At 35.7% G+C, this 20,560-nt stretch overlaps 1 protein-coding gene across 1 annotated transcript in view; it reads right to left on the reverse strand.

The window, feature by feature from the left end:
* Window positions 1-20,560, reverse strand: part of Thsd7b (thrombospondin type 1 domain containing 7B) — an 821,885-nt gene that overhangs the window by 323,056 nt on the left and 478,269 nt on the right. The window contains exons 11-12 of the mRNA XM_046463780.2: window positions 7,455-7,584; window positions 4,222-4,325 (exon numbers count right to left, since the gene is read on the reverse strand). Of these exons, the coding sequence (XP_046319736.1) occupies window positions 4,222-4,325; window positions 7,455-7,584 (234 nt within the window). The remainder of the gene's footprint in view (window positions 1-4,221; window positions 4,326-7,454; window positions 7,585-20,560) is intronic.

Consider the following 20,560-nt stretch of genomic DNA (forward strand, 5'->3'; position numbering starts at 1 on the left):
AAACTAGCACATTGAGGGTTTGGACATTTTTACGGACAGGTTGTGATGATACATGGGGCTTTTCAAAGTGTGAGCTTTTTGGTATATTTCTTTGTTTTTTAGACAGATTTGCCTAGTAAGCTTTAACTCTCTCTTTCTATGAAGACAACACCATTTAAAAACAATTTTCAGTCAGAAAATACAGTACTGAGACATACAGTATGAATTGTTTCCTTTGAGTTTTGTTCATGTAATGCATTTACTTCTGTTTTTCAAGAATATTCAGTTACATTAAAACCTGAAAAATTACATTCTGAAAAAGCATGAAATAAAAATACCTTGCTAAAATGGGAGATATAAACATATATATATATATATATATATATATATATATATATATATATATATATATATTTCATATGTATTTACATTTTTGGACATAAGGTATAAATTGCTATACTATTTAGACTATACTATTTTTTAACCTCTTCCTATATATTACTTTACCCTATTCGAAAGCAAAGGCATCCCAGAACTTATTTTGATATTGAACTATTTTGCTCAGTTTTAAAAAAATAAAAGATACTTTTATTTTTTAAAGGAATAGGATTTATTCAAGTGTGAAATTCTCACAGGGGCAAGAGGGGACCTGAGAGCAGGTTGCCACTTAGGTGTGCTAGTCTAGGGGGTTCTTTCTTTTTTTATTTGTTCTAATTAGTTACACATGAGAATAGAATGCACTTATATATTTTGATGTTTCATACATAGATGGGATATAATTTCTCATTTTTCTGAGTATACATATTGTAGAATCACATTGGTCATACAGTCACATAAATACATATAGTAATAATGTCTGTTTCATTCTACTATTTTTCTTATCCCCGCATTCTCTGATTTCTCTTCCATTCACTTCCCTCTACCTAAGGTAACTTTTTTTTTTTTTGCACCACAATTCTTAATACACATGAATACCATACTTTTTGTATTTCTGTTTGTATATAAAATATGTTGACATCCAATTCAAGTCTTCATGCATGTACTTTGTATAATGATGACTATTACATTCCACCATCCTTGTTACTCCCCTACCCTCTCCCTTTCCCTCCTACCCTTCTTCCCTATCTTGAATTCATATATTCCTCCCATGCTCTCACTCCTAATCCCACTTTGAGTCAACCTCTCTATATCAGAGAAAACATTCAATATTTGTTTTGGGGGGATTGGCTGACTTCACTTAGCATTATCTTCTCCAATGCCATCCATTTCCCTGCAAATGCCATGGTTTTGTTCTGGAAAATACTTTTATTTAAAAGACATTCTTTGAATGTGAAGAAAACACACAGATTCCATCAAAATGTTTATGTAAGAAGACTAAGTTTCTCACTGTCACAAAAACTAATTATGGAAGAACAAAAGATTTGACAGTGATTAGAGATCTACCTCCTTTGGTCCACATAACATTATTCAATGAAAGTGACCCTAAAAGAATGCAGGAAGTCCAGGCTATTGCAGACAAGACACCTTTAATCTCTAGCACCTACTGTGTCTCCATTCCAGTGCCACATGTTGAGTCTTTATGCTGATAGAGGATGCTCACAGCTGATGAATGAGATGAAAGTACTCAGAAATCTTATTAAACCAGTTTTAAAGCAGCGACTTTGGATAATTAAAAAAGAATTCATCTACAGATTAATTCACACTTCTAGGAATGCCAGCACCTTCGCTTTTTCCTTCTTGTTTTAGTACCGAAATTTGACCCTTGTAAGAGCAATTTCTTTTAAGTATTAGAATATGTATGTTTCTTTTTATACTTTCCTTTTCCATAAAGCTTTACAACCAGTATTTCTTTATTCAGATTAAAAAAAAAAAAAATTGGGCAGAAGGCCTGCCTGGTTCTCTGTAAAGGATGGGACAACACAACTCAAGATGCCCATCTCCTTGGAGATGACAGAGACTTTTAGCCATGGCTGTAATTCTACATGTTCTGCTGATTTCTTTATTTTCTTCTTTTTTTAAATAGAAGAGTAATTACACAAATGGATTCCTAACTATGCACCAATTTTAAAAGTTAGCCACATAAACAATCCTTTCAAATGAAAAAGATACAAACATTGAATAAAATACACATCTTCTAAATTTATTGCTAGGTTTGTTGGAAAGAAAAGAATCAATAAAGTCCCAAACAAAATGAAAGGATGAGACTCTGCAAGGTAAGCAAGAAAGACAACTTTTGTTGTGAAGGTTTCTATTAAACCTCATAGACTGGACTTTAAATAGGGACTTTTTTTAAAGGCCCCACACTAGAAATAGAGATCACAAGGTTAGTCTTCAGAGTTTAAGGGGAAACTAGATAAAAATAAACTTGCCTATCAAAAGGTCCCAGTAAGTCCATCTGCAATTCTAAAACTTTGCATTGGATAACAAAAGGAAAGAATGTCTCTTGAGAATTTACAACCTTAAGCTGATTTTCTAAAGACTACCTGGTCTGAGTTTATGCTCTTCTACAATGGGTCCTCAAAGAGAACATTAATTTTTAGATTTTTTTTCCAGATAGATATGGACTCCATGTGAGTGTACAGAAGAAACACAGACAAACCCTTTCTAGGGGCGCTCAATAGTAATCCAAACCTCAAGAAATTCCCATTGATGAGATTCCTTGCAGTGATAAAATAAGAACCTCATTGTCAAGTTAACAACAACAATAACACTGCATTGGTTTCCTAAGACAGCCATGAGAACTTCTACATATTGGTAGCTGAAAACAAGAAAATATTCTTTATCACACTCTGGAGACTAAGTGTCCAAAATCAAGGTACCAGAAGGACCCTACAACCTCCAAAGTCTGCATGGGAGAATCCATTCTAGATCTTTCCAGCTTTCAGTGGAACTAGATGGTCCTTGGCTTCTGGCTACATCATTCCAATATCCCTTGTCTTCTGTGTCTCACAGAGACACTTGTCATTGGATTTAAAGCGCAGGATAATCTTACCATCAGATTCTTACTTTTATTTATCATAATAGCACATCATAATTATACAAAATAATGTGTTTCACCATGGCATTTTCAGAGATGCATATATCATTCTTTGATAGTATTAACCCTGCCTATTTTTAATTAAGATGTTTTTTTTTGAAGTAAAGCCACATGCAAAGGGTATAGGGGGTGATATATGGATATATATTTTGGGGATCCACAATTCAACCAACAAATAAGCATGCAAAAAGTAGACCTCATCTGTGAGGACAACAAGAAATGAACACAGTGAAAATCTTGCCTCATTCCTCCTCCAGCGTAATATTTTTTTCCTGGAGTTAGATTTTCCATCTTTTGTAATGTGTTCACTTACATAACTATTTAGTACATTAAATAAATCACCATTTAAAGTATATTTTTGTCTAAGTAATACATATACATAGCTTTCAAATTTGCATAATGGTGAAAAATAATTACCCAAGTCCCTATCTTGAGTCAATTATTTTAGACCCTTTTACAGTTTCCTTTGATGTATACTTCTTATTTATGCAAATGTGCATATGTTTCCATCTATTAATTCCTCATTGTTAGACATTTTCTATTGATGCCTTCTTAGAGCTCTTCCCAAGCCCTTCCACCAAAGTGTCAATATTGTTGAAATCGCAATTTTTGCTAGAATACATACTTGGGTGTTTTTCCTTGACAACACCATTGGCAGGGGAGCTGAAGATATGTCTTACCACCACCTACAACTTTTTGTATTTCCTGGAGTTCTTTCACATTTTATTTGCACACCTTCTCTGAGTCTGAGTGTTTCTGCACTTGCAAAATATTTCTCATGCAGTTTTTCAAGTTAAACATGACAAATGATCTATTCTGTCCATTTATTTAAGATTTTCATTTTGACACTGTGTAGGTCTCTTGTTCCTACCAACATTAGCTGCTCTCTAGGTATGAGACCACTTTGGTCCCAGGACTTCCTTTCCCTTTCTGCCCTTGAATGTGAATGGACTCTCTTCCAGGTAGCAGACCAAATTTTCCTGTTTTGCTCACCTTAGTGAAGCACATCTTCTAGTTGCCCTCTGGAAACAAAATACATTGAGGGTAAACTTTTGGAGAATTTGCTTTCTGCAAATATTTTCACATTTCCCTAATACTGGAATGATAATCTGAGATGGACTTACTCATTTTAAGAGTAACATGATTTTAATAACATATAAAGAGAAAACTATTTTAAACCACATATAAATAGAAAATCTCCTTACCTCTTGTTTGTAACCCCTTTCCGCAGGCTTCGCTGGTGCCCATTATTCCCTGTCTGACAGACTCAGGCACTAGGATACAAGGACTCCATTTCTGTGGTTTCCATCTGTGATTATAAAGAAAAAGTGAACTAGAAATTCTATAATTTCCACCATGACAAACATGCAACAGAAATACTTGAAATAAATGGATCTGAAATCCAAAATCTGAAAGATAATAATTCAATAAAAATGGACTTGAAACCAATGTCATAAAACCAAGCCCTGGGGAGCACTGGGGATTGCAAATAGTCTCCTATTAATCATGATCCAAATTCATGATTAATGTAATAATTAATATTTTTTGGTTTTGAATGTTTTGCATAAAAACTCATACAGAAACAAACAACTGTATCTCGCATAGAAAAGTGTTAACAAAAAGCCCTAGAAGCACAGGTCAAATGGGTGCCTTATGAACTTGAGATTGCGTACAAAAGAGAGAAATGGGGTTGGGGGAAAGACCCTGTGTCCTACTGGAGCATTAATTAGAGAATCTCAATTTGAACCTCTGAAACCCTGGAGGGAAAACCCTTCAATACTCAGCCTTCTGCTTCACAATTTTTTTATATGATGCTTCCTAGGACTCAGAAGTAACTCAAACATCTCAACAGGTTATAGAATAAAAGGTAAAGAGGAGCCCTGGGGAGCATCTTAACTGATAGTTCATCAGAGGAAAGAAGAGGAAAGGCACCTTTGTTGAAATGTCAAGATTTCTTTCCCTATGAGGAAATAGTTTTTAAGACAGTCATCTGGCTTTCCACTTTTTTCCGCCCTTTCTCAGGCTAATAAAACTCCTACTTTTATGACTCAGGAGGGCAGATTATAACTTGGTTAATTTAATCCTTAATCCTGTTACTGTATAGTGTTTCAGAAAAGCTAACCTCTAAATCTAATCATAGATTCTATTATTTAGTGTATCTCATTTTTCAATAAGAGCAACTTTTGTTAAGAGAGCTACTTAAAAAGAAGAAATACGAACTAAAAATATCATTGACCTTATTCAAATGGCCACCATAAAGGGAATAACTGAGGAGTTATGAGAAAAATCAGGAAACAACTAAACAAAAATATACCCTGCTTCAAGAAGTCACCTTTTAATCTTAGTCACACATTTACTTTGGACATGGACAGATTTATTCAGCATAATTCGAAAACATAGACACTACAATGATAAAGGGTTTTAATTCAGCTTTTCTACCAAGATGTGTAGTTTATTCGGGTTCTCTGAGTTTCCATAGGCTTCTTAGACGAATGCAAGACCAGACATTTAATCTAGTTAAATAGTTTGCTGTACAGACTGAAAGGGAAGGAAGAAATTTTCAGAACTCCCATGTGAAACTTTCAGGTTTAGGATGATAAACCTGAGGTCAGACAGGTTAAGTGATAATTTGAGACAGCCTAAATCAGCACGGGCCAGTTTTCAGTCCTCAGTCTCTGAATACTCAGCTATAGACCCTTGGTTGCAGCCCACTGCCAAGTCTATCTAGGAATAAGGTTCTCATGCTTGTTCCCCTTTTCTTACTGCTTTAATGAGTTGAGATATGCTCTAATTCACAGAACAAATAATTAGGCACTTCTGTTTTGATTTGGTAAACATATAAATATGATACATTAATAAAGTTAAAAAGAAAGATGAAGATAATGATAAACTTGCATGTCTCTACCTTAACTTGCATCTTAAGATAATACCAATAAGGGGGAAAGTAAAATCTAAAGTGGAACCATATTGCTCAAAACTAAAGAATGGTTTTCTAAGGAGAAGAATTTTATGTTAACTTGGATACAGTTTGAACTACACATCAGGAGATACGATACAATCTTCCAGTTCATACACAGTGGAACTGATTTCTGGGGGAAATGGCAGGAGGTCAATAACAAAAACTAGGTCAAACATAAGTGGTTAAATTGAAGTGCAACCAGATAGTAAAGAGATGGACAATAGAATAGCCTGCTAATAGTTTCTATAATTACATCTGATTATAATAGCCCTGGGTTCATACTGATGTCTAATAATATTTGATTTGGCTAATTTTTCACTTGACTACCTTCCTTGAGAGCTCTTTTGCAGGCCTCAGAAGTTTCAATATTTAGACATAGCAGTAAAGGATGGATATTGACAGTGTTTCCACAATGGTCCTGTGGTTACTGAAGAAAAAATGGTACTCTAGGCTTGATTCCAATTTTTTTTTTTAACATCCTCCCCAAATTGGGCACCAGACAAAAAGCCCAAAAGTAAAGCATGATGAAATCGATAGGTATTTGGACTCCTTCAATGACCCTCTTGAACTTTATTTAAAGTAAGGACTTTATCCGAAAAGAACTTGCATTTTCCTGAACAAATTAGCCCTTGAATTTCACAGCTTTAAAATATAGTTTCTCAAATAATCAGGAAAACTCTAAACATCTTTGCTAACAGTATTTTTAAGGGTGCTGATAAAACTGTATGATTGTTAAGACCATGAACTGTTTACAATCCAAAAGTGATTGAATTTAATTCAAAAATACTTTAAAGCAATGATGCATATTTAAAACATGTAAGTGTTAAAAAGAGTAGGAGGTTATGACACAACACAGAAACCTGAAACATTGTTTTAGTGAATAAAAATTAGCAATTTTCCAAGAAAGACGACAGAGTGAACATAATAGAGTTTAAAAATATATTAATTTTCTCCCCTTTTAAAAAAAAATGTTTTCTCCATAGGTTAAACATTTAACTGGTTGTTTCTGTAATTGTGATAAAAATTGACAACCTATTTTTATTAAAATAATTATTAAATGACTACAATTTTTTTTCTAATTCTTTATTAAAGATTTTAAGACGGAAACAATAAAGATGTTACCCTTCTCTGTTTGTGTGTGGTGTGTGGTTGGTTTGTGTGTGGGTGGGGGATGATGTGTTTCCCTCTAGTTTAATACCTTCCATCGTGAGTCTGTTTGGATCATGAGCCTAAATTTGACTGCAGAAGTGACAGAAATCTAGTAGCTCACTTGGAGTCGAACATGTTATGATTTTTGCATTTTAATTAGATGTTAACATCCTTTAGTCCTTTCAAATATATTTTTGGGAAAAAACACTGAAGCATTTGAAAAATACATTACCTCGTCTTATTTTTCACTAAGCAACTGTATATTAAATGCAAGAAAACAGTAGGATTTATACTTAGATCTAATGATAATTTGAAAAGGTAACTAATTACCGATATGTGGGGCACAAGGAGACATCTTCACACTCTCTCTCTTCATATAAGGTATCTGGGCATTCCTGGCCTCCATTGGCTGCTTCTTGGATGATAATTCTGTATCGAGACTGTTTTATTGTGGTATTTCCTGAAGTAAAGGAGAAATAAAATTATAGTGCCCTGTATATTGATACAGACCAAAATCCAGGTAGCATTAGAGGGGAGAGAATAAAAGACACAAAGGTAGAGAGACAGAATTGAAGTAAGCATATGTGGAAAGACAGCCAAGGAATAAGAATTAGCAAATACTAGGAGTTAATGCCCAAGTTTGCTTCTGTGACACAGACACACTATTAGCAACTGTAATTTTAAATATATGTTATTCTAATATGTAAATATACCTTCCTACTCTTTTAATTTATTTTCAATTAATTAGAATCTACATTTCAAATGACATAAGATATACAGGGCATGATCTGGGGGGTCTCAGAAACCCTCCTGAATCTCAAACAGCAGCTGACTACTCTGTGGTTTTCTTATTAACTTATTCCATCTAATAAGGTGTCTTCCTCTTTAGACTATTTTATATAATAGAAATTCACCTAACAAATTAATATTTAGTAGCCTATGGTTTATATTACATATTAGTTTATTAGATTTCTTATTGCTCATAACCTTATAACCAATATATAATATACATATATATATATATATATATATATATATATATATATATATATAAATTTATGCATGTATATAGAATTGGAATTTAGGGAAGAAGTGTTGTTTACTTCAAGGTATTTCTGAGAAGTAGAACTCTTAATAAGCACCTTAAAAAGAAAACTGATTGGGCTGGGGTTGTGGCTCAAGTGGAAAGGTGCTCGCCTGGCATGCGGGGGCGCTGAGTTCAATCCTCAGCACCACATAAAATAAAGATGTTGTGTCCACCGAAAACTAAAAAATAAATATTAAAAAAATTCTCTCTGTCTCTCTCTCTCAAAAAAAAATAAGAAAAAATAAAACTGATCAATTTAATGTGTTACTTCATCACTTCACAATCTTTAGATGTTTTCGGAATCAACAACAAAAGTCAATTATCTTTATAGTGTTTAGCAATTACTTCAATTACCAAATGCAAGATAAGTGACATGTACTAGATATGCAGATGCAAATCTCTGACCCACAGAAGAAAGAGGGCAAATGTATACATAACCAGTTATAAGACTCTGCAGAATATAGGGTTTGGTAAGCAGTGAGATGATGTTATATGGGTACAGAAGATAGAATGATCCTTTATGACTCTGGAAATCAGAAACAGTTCATTGAGGAGTTAGATTTTATCCTGATTCTTGAAAACTGAATAGGAAAATAAAAAAAAATTATATATATAACTGGACATGGAACCAGTTTGAGAAGAGGCACCAAGACACAAAAGTGCAAGAAATTTACAGAGAAAGACACATAAGTACATTCAGAGGAAAGGTTTCTGTGGATTTCTTGCCTGCGTGCCAATGAAGGGCTGAGGGAGGGAAAACTCATAGTGAGTGTTATAAAGAATAAGAAAGGGGGAAGTGAAGGAGAACATGGAGTTAATTGGTAGGTTTGGGACAGGCAGTGGACCTAACCATGTTAAGACATTAATTTCTAGAAAGAAGGTCAACTAAAAATGAGCATTTATTGAAGTTATATATACATAAGTTTTTTAGAAAATGATTAAAACAAGACTCAACAATGAAAAACAACTGACCCACAATCCAAACTCCCTTACTTGGTCTTCCTCCTCAGAGGGAACACTTTTAACTCTTGGTTTCTATATTTAGCTCTGTGGTTATCTCCAAATTTATACCTAATATACCTATGCCATTATTTCTTAATTTATGAACTTTAGAGATTATCTATTGACTTTCTGCTACAATTGAAGAGAATTTACTTTGTATCTCCTTTCAATTTTTTATAACTGCATACCTATTTTTAATGCCTCTACTGGTTATTTAAAGTCTTTAACCCATATAGTTTTCAGCCTACTCCTTGCTCCTGTCTTCCATCAGGGTGGCCACCATGAGTTTGTGGAGTCCTCCTGAGTGTATAAGCTTTCTCCTCCACTGCCATCACCTTCCTGCTAGGTTAGGTCATGGTTCCAGCTGCCATGTTATCAGTTTCTCTATTCCTCAGTCTTTATCCATCAAAGTCTGTCTTCCTCAAGTGAGTTTAGATCTCCCATCTAGTGATGGTCCTTTCCTTTTTCTTTAAAAATGAATTAAGGCTTCAAAATTTCTTTCTTAATAAATAATTTTAACAAGATTTTCAGAAGAACCAGAGAATGACACACACAGGCACATTTTATGACCTTGAGGTACAAGTAAAGGTGAACAGGATCTCCACATCCCCTCTGTATCCATCTTTAACCTGCTCTATATCTAGGAAGCTAACAACAGAAGGACTGTGTTGGTGACCACTTGCCTAATGGCTCCTGTTGAGTGTGTCCAATGGGAAGATGTAACACACAATGGAAGGAAAAAAGAGAAAAAGAGGAGAGAGAGGTCAGAATGTTTATTCCACTAGATTTACCACCTCTATATCAAAAGCTGTAGTTTCTATGGATTGGCACTTGACTCTAGTTACTTTCTTTTGATGCCACTAATTGTACTTTTCTCTATTGACTTCCAGGATCCCATCTGTAACTAGCCCAGGTACAAAATCATCACCTGCTGTTAACTTATACTGATAATCCCCATTCCAGTGTAAATCATCTCTTCATTAAATTTTCCTTAATTGCCCAATTTGAGGGATATCCTGCCAGGATATCCCAATATAGACAAAGGAGAGATGCTGCTATAAAAAGTGGGAGTGCTATAATTAGCCTTTTTTAAGATGCAATGAAGTCCCTGTGAGGAGTATAGAAACAGAAGTATAAAAAAAGTAAGTGAAACAATTCTGCATAATAACATAAAAAGCTATCTTCATTTGGGTAGGGAGATCTTTATAAATAATTATGCCTCTAGGAAGAAGTCTCTTCTGCTTTCCCAATTAATTCAAATTACATTGTACTTACTCTGCAAATTAACTTAGAATGCATACATGACTGTGGGCTTATGTGTGTATGTTTTTTGTCTAAATATTATTTTAGGAGACTATAAACAAAGATTGAAGATAGTAGAAAGAATGAAAGGGTTGCCTTCACCTCATATTGGGATAGAAATCCTAAAGGGGACTAGCTGTACAGCATGGATCAATGCTTCTCCCTTTCATATGCACACCGGCACATGCCACACACTCAATACAGGTCAAATAACAAAAGTTTGTGTAAGAGAGTTACATTGATTTTCATGCCCTACAGTTGTTCAGGTCAAGGTTGAGAAGGATGGATTCCATAGTGAAACAAGTACTGACACAGAGGTAAGATTCTTCAGAGGGGAAAATGACTCACTGTAGAGAAATGAAGAAATCATTGTACATGCCTTTGGATCTCCAGACAGGGAAACACCAAGATGTGTGAGATACCTATTAAGCGATGTTTTTGTGTACTCCTTTTCCCTTGAACTTTGGAATGTTCATATTCAGAATTCAGTTTTGAAGAATTTTCCCTCTCCACATTGTCACAAATGCTGTAGGTTTCCATAGCAGACGCTGTGGCAATTGCAAGAGCAGGCAATGTGCACACTGGAAATGGGGCATTGGAGGTCTCTCCAGTATACTTCTACTTTGAAGCCACTGTGAGAGTGGCACTTTTGCCAAGGGAGAAGAACAAAGTCCTGGAAATCCAGGAGGTAACAATGAACAAAAGAAGCAGATGCCTGAGGCAGCCCTCAATAACATGGTTTGAAGACAGGCAAGAGAGAATGAGCAAATATCGAAGATACTCTCCCAAAGTGATCTTAAACAAAGCCTCACTATTCTACTGATCACATAAGAAAAGTGATTTCTAGGACATAGGCACAGAGAGGTGATAGTGGCTTTTTAAATATAAGAAATTGGTGTTATGTATATGTGAAAAGTCACATAATCAAAAGCTGCCTTGCTTTATTATAACATCTTATGAGATAGCTATTGTTGTTGTTGTTATTCCCATTTCACAGATACAAATATGGACAGAGGAAAGAGGTCAATAATTATCCAAAGTCACATTACTAGAATTAAACTGCACTAGGCAGGCATCAAGGCCCATGATCTTTCCACTAAAAAGAGACTTTATAGTCAGAAAGAAAAGAAAGGGATGAGGATGTGGGGGAAAAGGTACACTTATATATTTCTGGTGGGACTGCAAATTGGTGCAACCACTATGGAAGGCAGTATGGAGATTCCTCAGAAAACTTGGACTGGAACCACCATTGACCTAGCTATCCCACTCCTTAATCCAAAGGGCTTAAAATCAGCATACTATACTAATGCAGCCACATCAATGTTCATAGCAGCTCAATTCACAATAGCTAAACTGCAGAAGCAACCTTGATGCCCTTCCATAGATGAATGGATAAAGAAACTGTGGTATATATACACAATAGAATATTACTCAGCATTGAAAGAGAATAAAATCATGGCATTTGCAGGTAAATGGATGGAGTTGGAGAATATCATGCTAAGTGAAGTAAGCCAATCCCAAAAAAACCAAAGGCTGAATGTTCTCTCTGATAAGTGGATGCTAATCCAAAATGGGGAGGGGGGAGGCATGGGAAAAATGGAGGAACTTTGTTGGTCAAAGGGGAGTTGGTGTGGGGAGGGTGCAGTGGGGCAGGAAAGATGGTGAAATGAGATGAACATCATTACCCTAGGTATATATAAAACTGCAAATAGGGTGTGGTGCTATATCATGTACAGACAGAGAAATGAAAAGTTGTGCTGCAATTATGTACAATGAATCAAAATGGATTTTGCTGTCATATATACCTAATTAAAATAAATTTTTAAAAAAGAAAGGGACATGTTAGGGGGAAGGGTTCACATCAAAACTCCTCTGTTATTCCAAAGAGATACTGCTTCTTTTCTAAGAAATTCTTTAATAACACCCTGTTTGCAGAAAGCTTACATGTCAATAAAAACAGAGTATTTGTAGGTTTTTGTGAATGTTGCTTCCCACCTCATTATGCTTATAAAAAAGCAACAATAAATTAAAGTGATTGGTTGCAAACTAAACAACTGCACAAGAATGATTGTGACTAATAAACAACTAATTTAAATTCAGTTTTGATTTATGCATATTCGATTGTCACTAAGTCATTAGGTATAATGAAACTTAAGTTATTAAATACAGTCCAAAAGAAGTAACACTGAGAAAAGATTACAATTTAAAGATCAAGAACCATATTTAACATAGAAAATATGAGTGGAGACACAAACATTATAGGATAGCTACAGATTCTTTGTGAAATTCTGTACCAGTCTTTTCTAGAAAGACAGTGGCAAAAGTGGAAGAAATAAGTATATGAAGAGTCCCTTTGGGTGATTTGCAATGAACACACCACAGTGAATTAAAGCCAGTGTTACTTAATCAATGTTTTGGAGAATTAATCAGTGTTTTGGAGACTTGGCTGTAAGTGTCCAACTGACTGAATAAGTGAGCATAGGAAAAATGCTAGTACTTGGTAGAGCATCAGTGAACTAGGTAGCCACTGGCTGATAAGAGAGGCAGAGTAGAAGATGAACACATGGCAGGAGGATCTCAGAGGCAAGCAAAGTAGATGGAGGATGCAGATGGCTACATATCAGCAATGCATAGCAGTTATTGTCCATCTGCAGAATAATGATCTATAAATACCTGAATTATAACTCTAGGGCTTTTCCTTGTTTCTCAAATATCCCCATCACTAAAAGACCTCAGGGATCCCTTATGCTTCATGACACTAATATTCCTCCAGGCTTATTGTCATTCTAGGTTCATGGTCTGTCTCTCTTCTTTCTTCTTCTGTTCTACATCCAGTTCATCATTCAAACACACATGCTTGCACATGCACAAAAAATTCGTTGATAATTCCCCTTTAAGATATTTTATTAAAAAGATGGCACTAATGATATGCTATGATTTACATTGCATAAATGGTCATGAGTTAAACACCTCTCAGTGTGAAGTTACAACACTACCTGTTGGATTCAGGCAATTCCTTTAACATTGCTAAGTTTCAGCTTCCCTGGCTCTAAAAGAATTTCTGCGTCGCTGTGACCAAAATACCTGACAAGAACAACATAGAGGAGGAAAAGTTTATTGGGAGCTCAGAGTTTCAGGGGTGTCAGTTCACAGATGGACAACTCCATTGTTCTGGGCTAGAGGTGAGGTAGCACTTCATGGGTGGAAGTATGTGCAGAAGTAAAGCAGGATGGGCCATGCAATCAGAAAGCAAAGAGAGAGCTCTGCTCACCAGGGACAAAATATATACCCCAAAAGTGCATCCACAGTGACCTAACTCCTCCAGCCACACACTACCTGCCTACAGTTACTGCCCAGTTAATCCCCATCAGGGGATTAATGCACTAAATAGGTTAAAGCTCTCAAAACCCAATCACTTCATCTCTAAACTCCTTGCATGGTATCACAGTGTAACTTTTGGGGAACACCACTTATCAAAACATAGGCCCACAAAAAGTTTGTAGTTCTTATGATTACTGTAAGGATTTCATGAGATACTGAATGAAAAGCATATATACATTGATTGATTTTGGAAATTTTCTTTAGTGTAATTTGAATTTCGGAATGAAGGGAAGAAGAAAGGAAAAAAATAGTAGAAAAAACATTTCAGTAAATGAGTTAGTTACCACTGACTTAAAAAAGAAAAAAATGACAAAGTAGCCTTCTATTCACAGCAGGGTCTCACCAATGTTCTACACATCTCTGTGCATCTAGGAGATCATGAGAGACTAGAATTTTTTCCATATTCCTGTAAACTAAACTGCTTTTGCAAGGCCATTAGTACCTACATCTACCCTCTCATCTAATGGACAGGAATAGATAGGGTGATCAAACCCCTGTTTGCTCAGGGCAGTCCTGATTAATGCCTATTATCCCACCTTAAATATTAATAATGGCTCTTCCATTCACTCTTAGAGATGTCTCTGTATGAAAAATCACATGACTACCCTAACAAAAACAATCATGACTCCCATCTCCATGTGAATGTAAGTAAATAGCATGTCTGTTTCTCCTTGAAATGCATCCAATTGCATTTTAAGTGTGGAAAAGGCAGACTGCACTACTATGTTTAAAATTATTCAATCTGACCACTGGGTCTTCAGATGGCTCGCCAAGGAATTCTGTTGAGATAGCAAGTCCTGCATTTGGAGATGACTTTGGTAACCCAAAGTAACTCTTGCTCATGAATCATAAAATTAGAACTTAGAGGAAAAGAAAAGTACAGAGCTTATCACAATATAATTGACTATAGTGACTTATATATGTGATGGTGATAGAAACATCACAACTAGAAAGAACTAGAATATTGTCAAAGAAGAGCATTAATATGAAGGGAGAATAACAACTTGAACTTGGCTTGTTAAGCAGTCTATTTCTGAGTCAATGCTACAGAGAGACAAAGACTGCAGTATGATGTTAGGCAGTCGAAGTTTCTTTAACATTGAATACTCCAGAAAATACATTCTCTCTACTAATTATGTGCAAGAAAACAATCCTTTTTAAATTTCTTCACAACCACTATTGACAGTCACACCAAGTTGAGTTCCTTTTTTACAAAACCAAGGATTTACCATCATTCCCGCTTAAATCTGGAAAAACAAATACTGTGACTGAATTCTCAGAGGGAAGTGTTTACCGCATACTGTGCTGTCATCATGGATAAATATTTATCAGCTGTCTGCTATATGTGGGAGATTCACCTAGGTGCTGAGTATTAGACTGAAATGTACATACATGCATTATTAAATCTCTGCAGAGCAGCAGAAGTGAAGCCTCATGGATGGATAATAATGCCAAACTTCTCCGTAGTCTTATAAGGATTCAGAAATGATATTAAAAACTTTGTATTAATTATCCAAAAGCCATTACCCCAGCATTTTCTTTCTTTGATCAAGGACAAATGTAAGCTTAGTGGTTAAAAAAATGCAATGCCCTAGAATAACTATAGGCAGGAAGTTTTTATGTCCTTCTTATGCATCATGGTATTCCATATAAAGAGCAGATACATCGATAGCAGCCTCTTCCCACCACTAAATTCCCTCCCAGCCTAAACCTTGCAGTACTTCACAAAAAACACTGAACTAAAGACCCTGTCTACATATGGATGAAATTAAGCACAAATTGCAATGCTTTTTTACTAAACTTTCCAGGAATGTTGAAAATAGGCTCCAGGATATCCATACACTTCTTTCATTTTGAAGTGGTGCCTGAAAAAATGTATTCTATATGCTTAAATTTTCATAATCATCATTCATTTTGCAACAGAAGCCAAATTCAATGGAATTGGAAACAGACAGGACCTCCAGGGCTCAGATTTCTAATCCCAGCTCATTACCCAATTGCTATATGACCTTGGGCAATGCACTTAACCTTTCAGAGCTTCAATTTTCTTACTTGTCCTATGTGGGTAATATTGCCTAGCCAATTCACAGGACAGCTGTTAGGAATGCCTAATTAAATGGGATTTAAAGCATCTTGTAAAAAAAAAAAAAGAACTTAAAATTCCTTATATGCAAGCCCTTTAAATAGACTCTATGCTACAAACATAACATGTTTATATCTACATAAATATCCAGGATAAGAATTACAAACATTTCCTCTCCATGGTAGATATTGTATGCTTACAAAAGTCTCCACAACAGTTCTAAATTTCCAGGGTTTCTCTCCAATTCTCTTTAATTCCTATCCTCAACCTCTGCTGCCCTCAAATATCTCCCATTTAGAGAATTAATCTTACCCAATGGTGGATAAGATCTTTGAATCTGGGCCCTCCTCTCACTCTCTACACATCACAAGGGAAATCACCCACACCTGATCTTTCTCCTCAACCCATGTGGTTCTCAATCCTGTCAGTATATTAAAATGGCAAGGAACACTTTTGTAAACTCCTAATGTCCCCTAACACAAACCAATTTATTCAGAATTTCTTGTGGATAAGGCCCAAACACTAGTATGTTTTTAAAAATCCTCAGGGCAAGAGATCCACTGATGTAGCATAATTAAAGCAGAGCCTCTTATTCACCCAATACGTAAAACAGGAAAAAGACCATGCAGTATGCTTAACCAAGCCACAGAAAACAAATGAGTACTAGCTGAATTATTACCACTCTCAACACATTTAAATAATGCCACTTGCCCTCCAGCTAAGTACATCATAATGGGTATAATTGGAAATGTGTACTATAAAGAAGGAGGGTCAACACTGCAATTTAGAATGATGAGTTGCACTTGCATTTTCTTCTTGCCAACATGTGCTGATATGACAGGGATGTATTTTGTTCCCTATCCTGACCCCCTTTCATTTCAGAAGATGCTGTGTGTCCTGACTGCCTGTTATAAGGCTTGCTAATGAGTTGTGTTCAATTAGCATTAAGATTGAAACCCCATGTTAGTCCATTTACAGACATGTTTGGGGTGAACAAATGTCAAGATGCAGTCATCGTTACTGGCATGAGAACTAACAATATATTCTCTCTCTCACACACACACACATACACACACACACACACAAAACCCTCTTCAAAATAATCCATGTTGCCCTACTCCATTAGTACTATAAAGTCCTTGAGGGCATTAAACAATGCTCCTCAAACCTAGTATCCTGCAAATAGCTGGAGGACATAGGGCTTCACCTTCCATGTCATAGCAGAATGAAGACACACTTAAACACAGCTAGCAGCCGTGGGTCATCAGACCCTGTGTTCTCACAGAAGAGTGACATGTATCACTTGTCAATCGGCTGTGTCACTTAGAGTCTTCTGTGTTCTATATCTACCAGTAGTCACTGTGGCTTAACCACATGAATCCTTGTTTGTAAAAATTCCTTTTAGATGACCCTTTTCAAAGATGTGTACACACATAAATGCTGGTTTACCCTAATGTAAGGTATAAGAAATCACACAGAGAGTAGACATTAGTTGTGATATTGATGTTTTTGTTCTGGGGATAATAGTAGGACAGATTAGGGGACAATAAGTCTGAGAAAGAAAACCAAATAAAACTAAGTTTTTCATTTTTAACCATAAATTTTAGCACAAGGCAGACAAAGACTCTTACTGATTGTGTTTATGCAAAAAGTACATGTTATTTCCTGTCTTTCTGCCTTCAGTGTGTGTTCAGCCTCAATATAAAGCCACTAGATTTTGAAATTCCTTGTCAGGCTCAGAGTTGGTGTAATAATATGACTTTTTAGAGTTAGTGAATACAGAATCGTGGATCTGCAAAATTGTGAAAATTAGTTATCTTCTGGTACCTCAAAGGGAAATAATAAGAATACCTCATTCTGAGGTTTTGAAGAATAATAATCAGGTACAAGCTAAACAATTCTGATATAAAAATCTGCAATCTGATTTGTTCCAAAATCCAAGATCTTTTTGAGGGCTGACATGCCATGGAAATTTTGTGCCATGAATCTTTGTTTCATGTAGAAAATAATTAAAAAGTTCATATAAAATTACCTTCAGAGCATGTGTATATAAGACATATGTAAGTTACAAATGAATTTCATGGTTAGATTCTTGTTCCTATCTCCAAGATATATATCATTATGTATATATGTAAATACTCCAAAAAAATCACAAATCTGAAGCACTTCTGCTCTTAAGCATTTCAGATACAGCACACTCAGCCTATAAGAAGTGTGAAGAGGTGAGTACAGAGTCTGCCATCAAGAGAGTATGCAACAGTGTTAGTTGGGGGACAGATTTCTGGGGGTTGCATTAAGCATATTTCCTCTATCTATGTCTGAAAAACCCCTAAGTTCTCCTGGAGACTAAGAAGAGGGTAACCTTCTTCAGTAAGTCCTTCCCAGCCCACCTCACAGGCAGCCTCTTGCCCTGATCCCATGCCTCCACCAAGCACCACTGGCATTCTCTGCCTCACTAACCCTCTCCAGGTCTTACAGTAATTCTGCCTAATAGGTACATCAAAGATAATTGGGGAAGAATCATTGAAAATCATGATTGAAGGAACATGGAGCCATTTACAACATATTTTTTTTTCTTGAGTGGGGAGATGAAGACATTACTTTCTTATAACATAGTAGACATGTCTCTGACACAGGACAACTAGAATGCTGAAATTTATGTGGAATACAATTTAAAATTTATATCACTTTTATTTTGGAAATTTTATAGCTTATCAAATGAAGCTGTGTCCATGTCCCCCAGATTTAATAATCATTAATACATGGCCATACTTATTTCATCAACAACCCTACCCACTCACTCACACCCAAATTAGTTCAAGAATATTCAGACATCATAGTATTTATATGCAAATATTTCAGAATAGAGTTTGAAAGGGTATAGGCTTTTTTGAACCACATCCACAGTGACACTACGGTGGTGTCTAGTTATATATATATTGAAACAAATTCTCCTAAAGTACTAATACCCAAGGGTAACTATACATTCCCACCCCCTTTACTTTTTGTTTCCCTTGTTGTTCTCTTTGAAATGTTGTTTAAATGCATGGTTATAAAAAAACAAGAAAGTAAAAAAAGCATTTCAGAGAACTGGTCCTTGGGGAAAATTTTTAGATCACTGGTGGTAAGAGCATGGGTTTTAATGGATGTGGTAAATCAGGAAACAGGAGACAAAGCCTGTGACCAGAGCACAAAACAGCCCCACACATGGGCAACATACACATAATACTGAACTTATTTGTATGTAAACTAGGAAAAAACCCCATATGTCTAACATAGAGAAAGAGAGGGGTTGCTCGTCCATCTTGGCCTTAAATCTAGGAGGAACAGAAGGACACCACCAAAGACTTTCAACAATGTCTCTACTTGTTGAATCAGAATTCACACTAGAAGAAAACCTAAGATAAAAACACTGCAGCTTCTCTGGACTGTTCTGGATGGAAAATATGAACTCTCCTAAGAAGAAACTGTTCTAGAAATTGAGAATAGAACAAAAGAAGAAAAGTATTTCTATTCTCAAGGACCTTACATTCTAGGGAATGTAAGAGGGAGAGGAAAAATGTAGAGGGAGAGGAAAAGAACAGAAAAAAGAAGTTCAAATTTAGTGTTTCATTTGGGAACTCAATGTTCTGCAATAAGAAAAACTGGCAGGGAATAATAGGGAATGCATGCCTATACGTGTTGGGGAGGAGGGTGATAATTTTAAGCCTGAAAAGCTTCAATAAAAATGGAATATTTGAGCCAGAGCATGAAGGAGGTAGAGAGTCATCTATGTAATAGCTAAGGAAGGAGAATCCAAAGCAGAGCCAATGGCATAATGCAAATACCCAGAGTCTAATTCCAAGTAGAGCAAGGGCAGGCAGATCAGTAAGAAGGGTGAGGGGGATGAGAGAAAATGAGGTCAGTTTCTCCACTTGGAAGAAGAGATTGGAATCTTATCCAATACCTTGTACAGGAATTAATTAAAAACAGATGTAAACATTTCAAAGAAAAAGAATAATACCTTTAGGATTGAAAAAAAAGTATCTTGAAACACAGAAATGAAAATTACTGTAAAAAACTGATAATAAATTCAGCTACCTTAAAATTAAGTTTTAGTTTTATTAACTAGGGATTGAAACCAGGAATGATTTACCAGTATGCTACATTCCCAGATCTTTTTTTAAAAAAAATATTTTGAGACAGGGTTTCACTAAAGTTGCTCAGGCTGGCATAGAACTTGTGATCTTCCTGCCTCAGCCTTACAAGTTGCTGGGATTGCAGGCATGCAACACCAGGTTTAAAAATTAAGCATGTCTGTGCACCAACTTCAGTCTGAAATGATAATTGTACCCAAAAATATTTACTATGGAAACTATAACCTTCAATAAAACAATTCAAGCACTTCATACACTAGAAAGAGCTTTACATGAATCAAATTGATCCTTGTAACAATCCTAAAACACAGTTTTTTTCTTGTCAATCCCATTTTGCAGATAAGAAAATGGAAGCATGGAGAGGTTCTATACCTTGTGCAAGGTTCCAGTCAGTGGTTCAGAGCATTTGAAACCCAAGAAGTCTGGGTCCAGAATGTGTGCTGTG

This window comes from Marmota monax, unplaced genomic scaffold (assembly GCF_021218885.2).
Source record: "Marmota monax isolate L192 unplaced genomic scaffold, Marmota_monax_Labrador192_F-V1.1 WCK01_AAM20220418_F8-fsc00034, whole genome shotgun sequence".
Taxonomy (NCBI): domain Eukaryota; kingdom Metazoa; phylum Chordata; class Mammalia; order Rodentia; family Sciuridae; genus Marmota; species Marmota monax.